This window comes from Protopterus annectens, chromosome 6.part1 (assembly GCF_019279795.1).
Source record: "Protopterus annectens isolate FY-2018-M chromosome 6.part1, PAN1.0, whole genome shotgun sequence".
Classification (NCBI taxonomy): Eukaryota; Metazoa; Chordata; order Ceratodontiformes; family Protopteridae; genus Protopterus; species Protopterus annectens.
The window spans coordinates 151,019,058-151,035,693 of NC_056738.1; the positions used below are offsets into that span (position 1 = coordinate 151,019,058).

A 16,636-nucleotide genomic window follows, 5' to 3' on the forward strand; every position below is an offset into this window, starting at 1 on the left:
AGGCGGCTTTGATACAGCCTGCCCTACGTTGCCCGCCGGTAAGCTGGTTGGCACGTTGCGCAGCTCCGCGCAAACGGGTTACGCTAGTTTACGCATCATTTGGCTATGAGCCCACATATTACGCTGTGTGAGGCATTGCTCAGCTATGGGCACACAGTTTCAGCATGTTAAAGCGCCGCACAACTCCTGGCACTCATATTACACCTGTTAAACCACTGCTCACCTGCAGGCAGTCATACTCAGCTTGGTAGAGTGCTGCTCAGCTATGGGCACTTATAAATTTTTTTTTTTATTGTATCAGATTTCTTCAAAAATACATGGCACATTTCATTACATTTTACTTAAATTATAGTTATATATATGTACATATATGTCAGGGGATTGTTTTGTGCTTATTTCACTAAAAATAGAAAATGATGTTGTTGGGGCTCGAACTGTGACTACCTCCTCTTTGGCCAACGTCTCTACCGCTACGCTATTGCTACTTGGCTTAATTTGCATATTTAGATCTTTTATGCTTTTCCAATGACTGCTAACTGTGGCTGAGCGAAGGGCACACCCGCACAAACGAGCACAATTACGGGCAAACTTTTTTGAAATTATAAAAAAAAAAAATTAAACTGTTAATTTTTACATTTTACATTACAGTTGGGTTTATAGTCTGTGGGGGCATGTGTGGTGTTGTGTTTCTTGACATTTCCGCGGACTCGCTCGTGGGAATTTCCTTTCAGGACTGTGACTCTTCTGGGGGCGTGTCCCTTTGTAGGACTCGCCATGCGGACACGCCCCCTACTTTCCTACATGGACCGTGTTAGCCTAGGGTGTGATTCAGCATGCTCTCATGAATATGCATGGCATCTGACATCACCCCGTTTAACTGCAGCCTCCGTGTAAGACTTGCTATCTCTTACACGGAGATTTTGTGAATCTTGCCCTAACTTTTCTTAACCCATATTATAAATTATGCTGGTCAGTGTTTGTCATTACCTAGATTTTTAATCCAGCTGGTTAATAAGTAGTGGCTCACCTAGCATTTCGGAAGCCCATCCTCCTTCTTCAGCAGAGTTATTACTTACCCAAGAAATTATATTTTTTGTTCCTTATCACTATTTTATTCTGTAGAAATCATAGGGAGAGACTCACTGAGATTATTATTAGTAGTACTGGAATTCTTACTAACAAAAGGGTGCATGGTTACAAATACCCTTTTACAAAATAATAATAGTGACATGGGTCTGTATTCAAGCTATTTTCATTTTAATAACTAATTACTCCCAAAGGACAAAGGGTCCCTTCCCCTTTTCAGGGAAGACTTAATATTAAGTGTGGTAAAGTGACCATTAGTTCTTAACTTTCCTGTCTCTATTTTAATGCAACATGGTAAATGTAAATATAAAGCCTAAATCTGCTCTTAGAAAGAGGCATTCACATATACCATTCATCTGTAATAGAGATTACTCCTTATGTAGCTGTCACTCTCTATTTTCTTTTTAAACTCCCTTGCTTCTGTTCCTATATCAGATGGTGAAAATAGCATACACAAGTGGTCCATTTCATCTGTTGCTCACAGCTTCCCAATGTCAGTATAAAAGAACAAAAAAATACTCTATTTTGCTTTCAGTCAAGGTGTTTTTCTCTCTTATGCACATCCATTTTGCTACGTTCTCATATCAAAATGTTTGCAGATTTCATGGTGCTCTACTGTTTATCTTGTGTTTTGTAGTAACTGCCACCATAAGACACCTTCAATACTGTCGTGCATATCCCCCAAATTTAAGGCTAGTAGGAGACTAGAATGCTTGTCTTCTTTTACCCAAAGTTAGACTGTATCACAATTTGCATATGCTTGACAACTTTGTATGTGCATGTAAATCATATACATAATTTCATGATAGAAACCTAATTTTTGCATTCTTGCACAAAACAAAATCCAGCACACTTGTCCTTGATCTGATGGTCAAAACTAGGTTAAGCTTTAGTGAAACATTAATTGTATTATGATAAATATTCCAGTCATCCAAATGTAGTCATTTTATACACTGCTAACAGTAATATTTCTAAAGTTCTGATTTAAATGTAGAACATGTGGTCCTTTTAAATTAATTTCTGTGTCTAAGACTACATTTTCCAACACCTGCATTTGCAAGTAAATTACATTTTACACTCAGATGTGATATGATCCTTATATATAAAAGTAACAGACAATAAACACAGTGATGTTTTCTAAAATTTGTACAGATTTAGTATTAAACTATAAATATGCTGCATTATACCGTGACTTTAAAGTATAATTAAAATATTTGGAATATAGGATTTTTTATGAAACTTCAAATATGTGAACTGGACTGTCTTAATGTTCAGAAACAAATTATATTTCAGTGCAGGCTCATAATACAAAAAGTACTTAAATGTGTGGGATGTTCTTATCTCTAACAGTAGATATACAACAGTTCTGGCTGAATCATTTTAATGGGAATGTGAGGACGTGCAAAAAACAGAGTGTTTTTTTCTTTATATGAAACTCTGCATGCTCGTATGAGCATCTGTTGTATCTCTAAATTTTTGTCACTTTTAGATTTTTTGCTTAATAACACTCCCATACTGTTCATTCCTAATGTTGTTGATAATTTATTCTTTCATCAAAAACTGAAGTCTGTAAACATTGTCAGTTCCATTTTTAAGCTTCAGATGATTTTAAGACCTGGAAATGTGGCAGTTCTTCTACATATGTCGCTGGAAAATGACCTTTCTGTTCTTTTAGTGTTCCGTACCACCAGCCATCATCATCTTTTTGATGTATTATAAGAAAATCTCCTGTAAGAAGAATATGCAAGGCTGTGTCATTAATGAATGTTAAACTTGTGCTTAAATAAAGATTCAGGAAGCAAACAGTTATTAAAATCAGTGCACCCTTAACAGTTACTACTGTATTTCCTTTTCAGAACTATAGTTTGGTCATTTTAACTTTCTTATGTATAGCTGCATAGCCAGTCAACATTGCCTAAGCACATTTTAGTTTGCATGAAATTCTGCTGAAAAGCAAAACAATGGTCCATGTATTGTAATTCCTTATTCACATTGTTGATCATTATTTTTACAGTTTTAACAAACATGATATTGGTAGGAGTATTATGGTTAATGAAACTTGCTGGCCCTCTGGCATGGAGAAAAAAAACATGAGCTAATGCTGCTTTTGACAGGAAATGTCTTTTAGTCAATAGAGAACTGCCTTGAGAGGGAAGGAGTTGTCACTTAAAGTCAGCTCACTTTCACTGAGAGATTATTAAGGCCTAAGAGTGATGTTTGCTACACTGTTAGAGATCATACATTGTCAGAATGGTAAATTCTGCACATGGATGGAAGGTGACAGTAGCCACATAGCATGGGCATGAGAGAACAGGTGCATCCCATGTTAAACAACACTACACATTTGTGTCTGTTAACAAGTTAGTTAAAAGCTGCCAGCTCACCACTACTTGTTGACTGGGTTAGTCTCACTAGAGCAGTGGCCTCTTTTCAAGGGAGACCTGAAGTGGTATTCATACTGAGTAGAGAACATTTTGGATGGGACGTAGGGAAACTCCCCTTCTTGAATATAGGTGCATTTCCTTTTCATGGAGCAGAGGCTGCTGGCAAGGGAGCCCGCAGGATTTTTTGCAGGGGGGTGCAAACCCAGAGCCCCACCCACATAGCTCTCCCCGCCCCTGCCAACATAGCCACGCCCAAGTCCACCCACCCCAAGCCCCGCCCACACAGCCATTCCAGTGTCCCATTACTTGGCTATTTCTCCCCATTTGCTGTAGACACTGTTCAAATCTGTGTGCATACTGTTTTATGCTTTAATTCTACAATGATTACAGGCAGTTGGATTTAATTTACAACTTTTATTTCAAACATTATAGCCCAAACACAGACATTTAATAAACCTAAACAAAGCAATAGTCTTACAATGAAAACAGACTTGGCATTAAAGCTTCTCTACTTTTGAAACTCACATTCAATGAAACAGCATTGAAACCCACATTCAAAGAAAATGCATCTGGCCAGTGGCAGGTTATTTACCTTTGAACTGTTTTCAAGCAATAGTCTCCTTGCACACTGTTAGGGCCATGCAAAAGTTATTTGATTTACCTGATTGAATTATATCCCTTGTATTATACAGCAACACTTGTCTGAGTGTCTCTGCCAAAGTAAAAGTAATCTGAATAATTCCACATTAAAGATATCTGAAACTAATGAAGATGTTGTTGCTAGAAAACAACTGTATATTTCAGTGTTTCATCTACAAATTCAGTGCCTGCTGCTGTCAAAAATAAATTGCCTATGTTAAATTAAAAAATGGTAAGCTGGTATATTGCAATAGAAAATGGATGGCAAGCTGAAAAACAGGTTCATAGTTATTAGGCATCTCATCCAAAGAAGGACATCTTCAGGACTGCAGCATACAAATGTACATGCTGTAGGAATCTAACCTCAAGCCTCTACATTAAGATGCAAATATTCTACTTGTGGTGCTACTAACATAGCTTTAAAACTTTATACCACAATAGAGATACCATTTGCTAAACAAAACAGTTGCACATTGTAAATAGACTTGGCATGAGCAGCAGTAAACTTCACTTCCCTTAAAACTCACAGTTCCTTGAAAATGCACTTGAAAATAAATTCCACCTGCTAACTTAACTTGGGCATTTCACTTTCTCTCTCACAAACATACCACACCCCTCAAGGCCTCAACCTTAGTGCAAGAAATCTGGACAAAGCCTAAAATAAATAGGGACGGATTATAAATATGGCTCTCATAAACTTAGAAAATTACAAGAGTAACAGGATTTGTGTTAGTATGCATTTTCCTAAATGATATGACGTCTAAAACTGAAATGTCTCATTATTTAGCAACTTCAATCCTTTTTAGAAGGAATATGGGGCAAAAATCTGGACATTCTGCAAAAACCTGGACAGCTGAGGGGTATGCTACCACACACACACACCAACTTCTTAGTGCAAGAAATACATAAAACAGATTTTTTTCAAAGTTACAACTGTAAACTCTGTGTGACCATGGTGTTGGTTTTGACAGAAAGGTATAAAGGAACTCATGGCTATGTATATAGTTGAATCTCTGTACTGAACTACTCCCTACCGTAATGCTGCTTTAATAAATAGTGTTTGCATTCAGAAACTTTTACAGTTTTATACTGAATTTTATAGCTACATGAATTAGAAAATAACCAGTTTCCTTTTCAGAGGCTAACCTAAAAAGTCCACTCTTTACAAGCACTGCTTCCCCTGGAAAACATCAGAGACCTGGTTCAAGACCGATGACAGCACCCCTTTAATGCAGGATTTCAATACCTGCTCATCACAGAGACCTGGTTCAAGACCGATGACAGCACTCAGGATTTCAATACCTGCCACAAGTTCAGGTCTACCAGCTTAGATGAAAGGGTGATGGTATCTGCATATTCTTAAAGAACAATTCATCTCCAGACTTGCTAGGTGAGATAATGACGTGGAATTCCTCTACATCCAACTTAGCATTAACAAAACTCCTTACTGTGTCATACCTAACTATAGGTCCCCTCTATGTACCCCATCAGTCCATATCTCCTACCTAACTAATATGGTGTCCCTATGCATTAAGCCAATACCATTATTCTAGGAGACTTCAATCATGTTTTCTTCCAAAATTGCCATTTTGAGGAGGGATTATTAGGGAGAGCAACATTTTGAGCCAAAATTGGGGGCAATGGAGAGGTTTGGATATTCCTACATCTACAAAGCGATTTGCACATACCTCTCAACCTCTTAATGCAGGAAATCTGGACAGGGTCAAATATTGGGGAACACAAACACTACTAAAAATTGCTCTTGTATAAACTTAAGACAAGTGATAGAACAGGTTTTGCATTAGCATACATTTTTCTGAAGGTTATGACATCTGAAACTCAATGTCTCTCATTTAGTGACTTCATTCCTAAATTACTTGCTAGAAAATCACACATTGTATGAGGAACAAACCAAAAATAAGAAGCAAATATCAATTCATTCTGCAAAAATATGGACAACTGAGAGGTATAGTTCAACCGGGCTGTCTAAGTTTGCTACCCCATCACAAAATCATGGTCGAATGGAGCCTCCCCCCCTGCAGCCATTCCAATATCCCATTCCTTGGTTATTTTGCCCCATTTACCATAAACACTGTAATGTGCATACTGCTTTACTTCTGCAATGATTTAGATTTCATTTGAAAGTTTTATTTTGCATTTTACAGCACAAACCCTAATATCTGTTAAGCAAAGCAATGCAGTCTCACAATGAAAATAGACTTAGCATTAAAACTTCTCTGCCCTTGAAACTCACATGCATTGAAACAGCATTGAATTGAAACCCACATTCAAAGAAAATACATTTTGCCAGTGGCAGATAAAGATTAAGTTTGGGCTATTTTCAAAATCATAGGCACCTTGAACGTGAAACATACACATGCTCTTTGATACACCTTCCTGACTGCATTACATTATATTCCTTGTACAATATAGTACACTTGTTAGAGGGCATTTTAAATGTATTGTTTTGAGCATTTTTCCAGTAAACAATGAAACAAAATGCATACACCAAATGACAAAACTGCCCAATTCGGAACATTTACATCATAAATAAGTCTACTCAACCTTCTATAGTCCACCAGTATATATGCACAATCCCTGAAGTAGTAAAATCCACATTAAAGAAATCTGTAACTAATAAAGAGATTGCTGCTAACAAACAAGTTTATATGTCATGACTTGCCCTTGAAGAATAAATTGCCTATGTTGCATGTATTAAAAAAAATGATAAGCTAGTAATACCACAATAGGGAATGGATAGCAAACTGATAACAGGTTCATAGTTACTAGGTATCTTTGCCAAAAGGACTGCAGCATCCACCCCTTGTATAACACAGTACAGCATCAGCAATGCATCTAACTACTGTGGGAGTAGAACCCACAACCTTGAGCATCAAAAGCAACCTGTTGTGCTATTAACAATGCAAGCAGACTAAGCATAAACAGCATTAAACTTTTGTTCCCCTGCAGCTCTCATCTCCTTGTAAAATCTACTCGACACTCAGCTGTATCTCTGAACTTTGCAGCACAAGAAATCTAGAAAAGCCAAAATTTATTGGGGTGGACAAAGGCCAAAACCAGGGACACATTTTAAACATTGCTTGTATAATGTTGGAAAGTTGCTAGAATAAAATGCTGCGTTACCACCATACATTTCACTGCCACATCTTGAACCCAGGGGACCTTGTGCAAAACAGAGCAACATACCACTATGCCAAATAAGCTGTTTTGTGAAAGAGGAAGATGGAAACTTAAATGGCTACCATCTAGTGAATCCAGTTCTCACCATAGCACAGCTGTCAACCTCTTAGCACAAAACACCTGAACAAAGCCAATAATGGGTGAATACAGCCCCAAACATTCAGTGAATTCAGTTCTCAACATACCTCTTATCAACCTCTTAGCAAAAAACAACCGGACAAAGCTAGTAATGGGGAATATAGCCCCAAACATATTCAGTTCTTACCATAGCTCTCAACCTTAGCACAAAACCTGGATGAAGACAATAATGGGGAATACAGTCCCAAAAATGGGGACAAATTTCAAATAACCATCTTATACACTTAGAAAATTGCTATAATAAAAGCTTTTGTGTTACCATACACTTTCTGAAGAATATGAAGTCTGATATTCAAATGTAACATGGTAGGAAACAGGAGCACCCAGAGGAAACTCGCACAAATGCAGGAGGACATGCAGACTGTGCACAGAAGGCACCACAGCCAAGAATCAAGCTGTAGAACCTCTTGCTATGAGGCAATGATGCAAAACATTGCACTGCTATGCCGTTCAATATCAAAACAGAATATTAACCTTAGCAAACATACTAGATTCTGGGAATTGGAGCTAAATTCTCTAGAAAGTATCCAAAAATTTTTACTTCAGATATGGAAGAAAACATAATAATGACAGGAAACGTTAATGGTATACTTAAAGAAAATGATACCAGTGCAGTTATCAAACCTAGAATGTCTGCAATAGTGAAGAATTTAGTAAACTTTAATGACTTTCTTAATCTTAGAAACAGCATGTGTACCAAGAATGTCTGCAATAGTGAAGAATTTAGTAAACTTTAATGACTTTCTTAATCTTAGAAACAGCATGTGTACCAGGGTACACATGCTGTTTCTAAGATTAAGAAAGTCATTAAAGTTTACTAAATTCCTCACTATTGCAGACATTCTAGGTTTGATAACTGCACTGGGGCCCTGGTAGTAACAGGAAATGTACAGATGAGGAAGAAAAAAAACACTATTAGAAAATTAAAGAGCAGAACAGTTGCTTAGAAATGAAAAAGTAATTGATGCCTTTTAAACAAGGAAACAGAAGAAAGTATATAACATTTGTTAATAGAAATAAAGGCACAAAATAAAAGGTTGAAGGAAAATGAAGCTCCAAGTAATGACAGCATCACTTTTTTTTAATTATATAAAATATTACCTCACAGTGTTTTACCTCTCTTACAGAAAACATTTACAGAGACTAAACTGCATTTAACATAAATCCATCATGGAAACATACACAATTTGTCCTTTACTAAAACAGGATAAAGATCCATCTTTGGGTTCTTCTTCTAGATGTATGACACACACACACCTTACTCACACTGACAAGCGTCCCTGTTATCTCTCGTGAAGTCCTCAGCTAAAGTAAACCCACAGCTCTGTTTCACTGCTCGTTGATCTGACTCCATCTTCAGTCCTCCTCCAGTCGCAGCTAAGGTAAACCCATCACAAAACTGAAACCGTCTGTTTCAGTTCCGGCTCACAAACCTGAAACTGTCCGTTTCATTCCCGCTCGCAAAACCGAAAGTATGCGCACTGAGTGATGATGTCAGCACGCATCTGTGCCTGGACTTGAAGGGCGTTCTTAAAGAAGAACGCCCTAAAATAAAAAATATATATTTTTTTAATTTTAAACTAAGAGAAGATTAACTAATCAGCCGATTCCAGGGGGGTGCAAGTGCACCCCCTTGCACCTGCCTGCGGGCGCCCTTGGCTGCTGGGAATGAGTGCAAGATGGTAGCATCTCTAACTTTGAACAACAGAGATAGATTGTGGAAATGCTAACTAATGAGGAGAGTGATAGACAAGGTAGTTGATTGTGTGGTGGAGGCATCAGATTTGCTCATCAGTGGAGATGGGTTATTTGCTACAACCAAAATGTCAAATGGCGGTGATGAAATAATTCAAGTGACAGAAATTCAGTCTGGAGCACTGAACAATGATAGGTTAATGAGACTTTTAGAAAAAAAGTAACCCTGGAGATGTCTGCTTTATCATAAGATAATGCAGCATAAATACTTTTGGTATACAGCATGAGCAGACAGAAGATCTGCAGTTGGCAAACCAGGCAAGGGTATATGCAACAGTTTTGTAGAGTGCAGAGAAAAGAAACTGGGGAAATGAGAAAGTTATCAGAAGATCAGTGGCCGGTGGTAAGAATCACAAGCTAAAAAAAAAAGACTATAATTGATCAAAAACTTGATTGAAGACAATAAAAAAAACAGGCACAATCGTGGAAAATCAAAACTAAGAAACAAATTAAAAAATTACACAGCCTCCAACACAGGACATACCAGAACAAAGGATATTTATTGAAAATAAAAAGTAGTTAATCGCTTTTGTCCATCCACTTGGACTTCATCAGAACCCAACGCATTTTTTATTTTCAATAAATATCCTTCTGGGTATGTCCTGTGTTGGAGACTGTATAACTGATCTTTTGTGGGGACGGAATAATTATACCAATAAGATTTAAAGTAAACAGGTGTTGGAACATCTATTCATTTAAGAAAAAGATACCTTTTATAACTTCTACATTATTGCAAAAAAAATAAAAAATAAAAAAATAAAAAACTTTAATATCTATAAAGAAAAATGAATATTCTTTTTTATTATTTTAAAGCAAAGACTGCAAACACTTACAGTTCAAGTTCAAAGAAAACAGTGAAAAACTTCTCAAAAGCCGACTTCACACTTCTAAAAACTAGTGTGGTCTCCTTTAAGGCCCCTGAGCCAGTGGTAAACATTACTCAAACCGCTGAATCACTTACAAATGCCTTCTACCAGCACCTACAGGACTGCATGGATCAGGCAATCCCAAACAAAACTAAGACTCTTTGTACCAAAGGCAAGCGTCCAGTCTGGTGGACCCCAGCCATAAACAAGCTCTACAACAAAAGGAGGAAGCTACTACAAGATAGAGCAAAATCCTTGAAAGGTAAGACACCTTTGATCATTATAAGTAAAAACTAAGAGCTCTCATAAAATCATCCAAGGCAAATTTTGAGAGAAAAATCGCCAAGGACTCAAAAGACAATCATAAGGCCTTCTTTAGCTATGTTAGAAACCTAGGAGGAAACTCCCAGATATGCTCAGAATTAGTTCAAAATGATGTGAAGATTACTGAACCTACACACATTGCCAACATACTGGCTGACAGGTTCAGTGCAAACTTCTCCCCTCCTCACCTTTAAAACCAGAAATATCTATACCAGAGGATTGTAGCCCCCCAAACATCTCCAACGCCCAGGTGAGAACTGCTCTCTCCAAAGCAAAAAACACAGCATCCATGGGACCGGATGGTGTCCCCGGCTGTGTGCTCCACGAACTCAATGAGGAATTAAACCCGCAGATAGGACAGCTGTTTAATCTTAGCCTCACCTCAGGATACGTACCCAAGGAGTGGCGCACGGCGACTGTGGTCCCACTTCACAAGGGCGGTGCCTCCACCGACCCTGGAAATTACCGTTCCATTAGCTTGACAAGCCTTATCTGCAAAGCCATGGAGAGGATCATAATGGAACTCATAAATAAAGACATAGGGAACTTGCAGACTTCAGATCCAACCCAGTTTGGCTTTGTCAAAGGCAGATCATGCCTTTTAAACTTGGTTGACTTTTTCGAGACAGTCACCAAGGCCATTGATGAGGGAAAGGCAGTCCATACAGCCTACCTTGACCTGGCAAAGGCCTTCGACACAATACCCCACTCAGGTATCATCGAAAAACTCATCAGCTTGAATGTAAACCCATACATCACAAGATGGGTTGCAAACTGGCTAAGTGACAGAACCCACAGGGTCAGAGTTGCTGGAGCCATGTCAGACTCAAAGCCTGTCACAAGTGGTGTCCCACAGGGCTCAGTCCTGGGTCCACTCTTGTTCGGCATCTACTTTTCTGAAGTACAAGCAAACACAGGAGGGTTATGGCTGACAAAGTTTGCAGATGACTGCAAACTGGGCCATAGTCGAAAACACATCTGACACAGATATCCTTCAGAAGGGCCTCACAGAAATGGATAACTGGTGCCAGAGCCATGGCCTAAAGTTAAATGCCAAGAAATGCATAGTCATACCCTTTGGGAAAAACAAGGTTACCCCTAGCTACCATATAGGTGGCAATCCACTGAGCACAGAAGAAGTCATCAGGGATCTGGGGACCCAGGTTGACAGTAGCCTTTTGTTTGTCACTCATGTTGCTAAAGTAGTTAGGAAAACCTTCTACATTGCCCACCTGATCATGAAGGGATTCACATCTAGATCAAGGGAGGTCATCGTCCCCTGTACTCATCACTCATTAGACCTATGATTGAGTACAATGCCCCATTCGGAATGTATCTGACCCGACACCTGCAGCAGCTGGAAAGGCCCCAAAAGTTCCTCACCAAAAGGATAAAGGGTCTCAAAAATATGTCTTATGCTGCCCGACTGAAAGAACTCCAGCTCTATTCAGTCTCATACCGCTTGCTCAGAGGTGACCTGTGCCTGACATATAAGGCCATGTCAAACCCTGATTTGATGAATATGCTTCACCTCAAAAATCTAGATCCCTCAGAACCACAAGGGCGGAGACTTAAACCTTGACACGGTTATTAATAGAACGTGCTGGAGGGACAGATTCATCACCCAGAGACTCCCTATGCTGTGGAACAAAATCCCGGTACATGTGAGGCAGAGCACCTCGCTGGCCTTGTTCAAGAGGAATCTTGACCAATGGATGGGGGATCGCAGATATACCCCAGGGATTACTTCAGTGTCACTGCTTGACAGAGGCACAGCAAAATAATAGGCATAGTTTTATTCAAACTAAAGGGGTGGCGAAAGCCAAATAACTATGGGCTAGGCTTATAAATGCCCTTGGGCAGATAGCCTAGTATGAACCTATGAACCTAAGTCTGATATAATAACTGAAATGATAAAAAAGCATTTTTGATGCAATATATAATGAAATTATAATGTTAAAAAATAATGATCAAAATACATGGGATGGTGGTTGGTAAATTGGGATTGTTTTAAAATCTGAAAATGGAAATGTATTGCATTTGCCAAGCATTGTTTTACTGCAGGTTGAAAAGGTGTGTTAAAATATTGGCGACAGCCAAAATCATGTGATTTTAGAAGAGAAACTGACTCATTTATTTAATGAATGTCAAACAAAGGCAATCTCATTAGTATAGAGAAAGGGAACACAAGATACAAAATAGAATGGAACGGAGAAAATGTATAAAAATGTTCTCTTTTGGTTTGATTGTGAGAACGAATAAATTAATGAAAATATGGAAAATGAGGGTAATGAGTAGAGGAAAGATTACTACTGATATGGTAGCAATGCAAGCAGATGACCAAGGAGAGGAATTAACAGTGAGGAAGAAGGAGAAATAATGACGAAGGATGGAAGATGTGTAGGTAGGAGTACAAGAAGTAGTGGTTATAACTGCAGATAAGTTTGTATTAGGTGATGAAAAAAGATTAGAAAGTGGAAAGGTGGAGATAATACAGTAAAATTATATTGGAGAGAGAGAGAGAGAGAGAGAGTCAAGATTCATAGATTGTTACTAAGCTAACGACCCAGGGGCCCTTTCTAAGCCTAGCTAAAATTTCCCAAAAGAATAATGATGTCCTGTATCTGAATAGGACATTGAGAGACAGGCATTTATAAGCTACCACTGTCCATAATGGACATGGGTGCCAGGCCCTGAGTAAATTTCCTATTAACCATCCATTGGTCCAGGTTGCGCTTAAACTGGGTAATAGATGAATTCAGCTTCACATGGATGGTAAATCTGTTCAATAGAAGAGGCAGTCTCTGGGACACATCTGTTTCTCCAGCAAGTTCTGTTTAAGTCATAGACAAAAGTCAGGTCCCTAGACCCTGTATTTCTGGCATTCTTTGACTTATGAATATTTAGAAGATTAATATGTGTGGAGTTGGATAAAGAAAAAAAAAAAACTTTATTTAAAAAAAGGTAAGGAGAAATGTCAGGATTCTGATGCTTAATGTTAACATTAAAATAATATAAGCATTTTTCGTCTTATAAAGCTGTAGAAAACAGCATCAGGATGTTGTTACTCTGATAGGTACAAGACATATTGAACAAAATGATAGAATGCAAATGTAAGAGTTAGGGGGGGAAATAAGATTACATGGAATGTTGTAGTAGATTCATGTTTAGGAATATATATTACTGAAAATAGATGAGGTAAGGGGGTAAAAAGATATGACAAAGGCACTGCAAAGTGAAATTTTCTTTTTTCGGTAAACTAATAAGACAGTAAATATGTAACTGTAATGCAAATGTGATTATAAATCTATAAATATGTAAAAATAAAAATAAATGAAGAACCCCCTACTCTTCCCAGCAAGTGCTGGGGAGTCTCTTGCAGCCACTGGAAACACCACCAACTCAGGCAGATGGGACCTGGGTTTAATGTCTCATCATAAGAATGGCACGCACTGGAGTTCAGCACCCCTGACGCTTCACACACTGTCAGTAATGAAATTAATCTACAGCACCAAAGGTGTTTACTACCTGTTGAGCCACTGACACAGCTACACTGGCCAGGACAAAGCTTTATGGTGCAAAATAAAAATGTCATTGCATTATTCAAGTGGAGAATAATGAATGTCAGCAAGCAGAAAAGGATGCTAATGCATCCTGTCGGGCCAGATAATTTAAGAACAGGTCCGCTCTAGACCTGGAAAAAGGAAAAAAATGTTAACTTTTATTGTTTCAAATGACATACCTCTTGATCATTGTGTATATTGTGAAGTAGTAACAGTTGATTCCTTGGCAACCCCATGGCAGCTACAATTCTTAACATGCACCATCACCAACAAATTTAACATAAAAATGACACATTGCTTATCAGATGCTTATTGTGTTTGCAATGAATGTAGCAACAAGAACAACTTCCACAGCTAGTTCAACTGAATACTTCAGCTGCCAAAATGTGACAGCAAGCTCTTGCAAAATCAGATACGATTTCTATTGCTCAAGAAAACAAAAACACAGGTTTATATTTATTTATTATTTGTTTTTGTTGACTGGAAAAGTCCAACTGGGTAAAGCACATTTTTAGCACAGGCACAGGGAGAAAAATCTTCATTGCGATACATTTGTAATTAACAAATGATTTTTTTTTTGTCAGAGAAACAACAGTTACATTTCTCAGAAAAAACAATTTATAAGACAGGTATATAAAGTAAAGTAATTATATCAGCATGTATAAGTAAATACAGTTCTGGTACTCTAAATTATCACTGGAATAAATGACTTTATACTGTTAATGGGAAAACCTTGTCAAAATGTTTAATGTTCCTATATTTCAATACAGGAAGGTTTGTAAAGAGTTCCGGAAATATGAGTATAGCTGAGAAGTAGGTTATAACATTATGTAGGAGGGGAGATATTTGTACTACCTAGGAGGATAGGGCTAAAAGCATTTGAGTGAAAGGCCATGATACAGGATCAGTTCCATCTAGGTTGCCTGTTCCAAATTGGTGGATCTGCAAGGTTATAACTTGGGTATATAGTGAATGCATGAGAGTGGTAGCGAGGGTGGACTGTGAGCAGAGAAAGAGAAAGATGAGATGTAGTGTTTAAGAGGGGGTGTGAAAAGGGGTGTATCGATTCAAGTGCAGGAGGGAACGTTGTTAGGGGTATATAGATTCAAGTTCAGGAGGGAAGAGGTTAGGGAGAGGTGGAAAGAACTTTGTGTTTTCACTAGAGATCTCAGCCTGGTGATGAACACGGGCATGCCCATGGCTGGGTAAGGTATTGTTTGAGCTGTATTTTATAGCTAGGGAGTTAGTTTTAGTTGCATAGAGATTGTATTACAGAATTCAGTTCATCAGTTCATAGGTGTATACTAGGGTAATGACCACACAGGCCCTTATAAGCCTAGCTGTGGAACTCAAATGTGACCAACAAACTTGATGTAGATCTGTATCATGGCTGGATAAAGGAGAGCAAATGATATGCATTAGAAGTGTGTAGTCTTAAAAAGTGACTGACCCCAAGTTATATTTTTATCCATGCACATAAACAGGACAAAAAGGCGATAAGCCACACCAGAGTTCTAAAACCTAACAACAAACATTAATCTTTATTTGAGGCGTTAACTGAACTCTGAACCATATTTGGTATTGTGTTCCTCCAATTTCAATAAGCCTTTCAGTAGGTTTACTTATAAATTTAGCAACACCACCATACCAGACAGTGTTTGGCATGACTTAGATTCTACATGTTAATAATGTACTTTATAAACCATATGATTTGTGGAGACATAACAAGATCATAGTGAGTCCCCTGATGAATTATTTGCTTGAATAGTGCTTAGCAGAAATTTATCACCAGAACAGAAGTCTCTTGTGGGGGTGTAGAACAATAATAATTTTAATGCACAGCATTTTTACATTAATACAGTTTGTATGCCATAAATAGTTGAGAGCATCTTACGTAGTTCTTAACCTCTAGTCAGTTTGGCTGTTTTAAGGCTTGGCAGTGGTGGGTTTGGTGTGCAGTATTGGTTGCAAATTTAGCTACTTTGTTGCAACAGGAACCTGGTTTGGATTGGTGTAGATCTTAAGTTTGTAAGGATAGGTGAGGTATATAAGATGGTTGGAGGTAAATATGACTTAGGCTAGGGTTTTTCTCACTGGTCTATAAGGTACTGTTTGGCACTCTAAAGACAGAAAAGTTTCTGGTGGGTCCTTTAATTGTTTGAAGAATATATGGGTAGATAATATTCAAGATTGTCATATTTTACAGTGCCCAGTAATTTAGTATGTGGCATTACCTCAATTTTAGTATTTACAGATAAAAAACAAGAAAGATTATTTGTTGATTGAGACGATGCTTTGGGGTGAAGAACATCAGTTTTTTTTGGTTGAAGAGAAACACATTTAAGTGATTTCTTGGAGTTTAGACACTGTGGGGGCTAAATATATTAAAGTTTAATCATCTGCATATTGTATTGTACTTGCTTGGTCAATGGCAGTGTAATGCTTTATCATAAAAATATTAATGAGAAGGAAGGGGTCCTAGCATAGAGCACTGAAGGACACCTATGGCAACTGAGAGAGAGGAGTAGGAAAGGTCCTGTTGCCATTTGACTGCTTTTTGCCCTCCAAAGAAATAACTAAGGAACCATGTAAGGGAGGATTGAGAGAGACCGATAGAACAGAGTTTGGTAAGTAAATACCTTCATCCTCCATCCTTGAGCTGTTTTACTAGAAAGATCTC

At 38.0% G+C, this 16,636-nt stretch overlaps 1 protein-coding gene across 1 annotated transcript in view; it reads right to left on the bottom strand.

Moving 5' to 3' along the window:
• Positions 1-1,945: 1,945 nt before the first annotated feature.
• The window catches only part of NOSTRIN (nitric oxide synthase trafficking), a 702,548-nt gene continuing 687,857 nt past the window's right edge, over positions 1,946-16,636 (bottom strand). Inside the window, exon 16 of the mRNA XM_044075591.1 lies at positions 1,946-2,814. Within this exon, the coding sequence (XP_043931526.1) occupies positions 2,678-2,814 (137 nt within the window). The 3' untranslated portion in view covers positions 1,946-2,677. The remainder of the gene's footprint in view (positions 2,815-16,636) is intronic.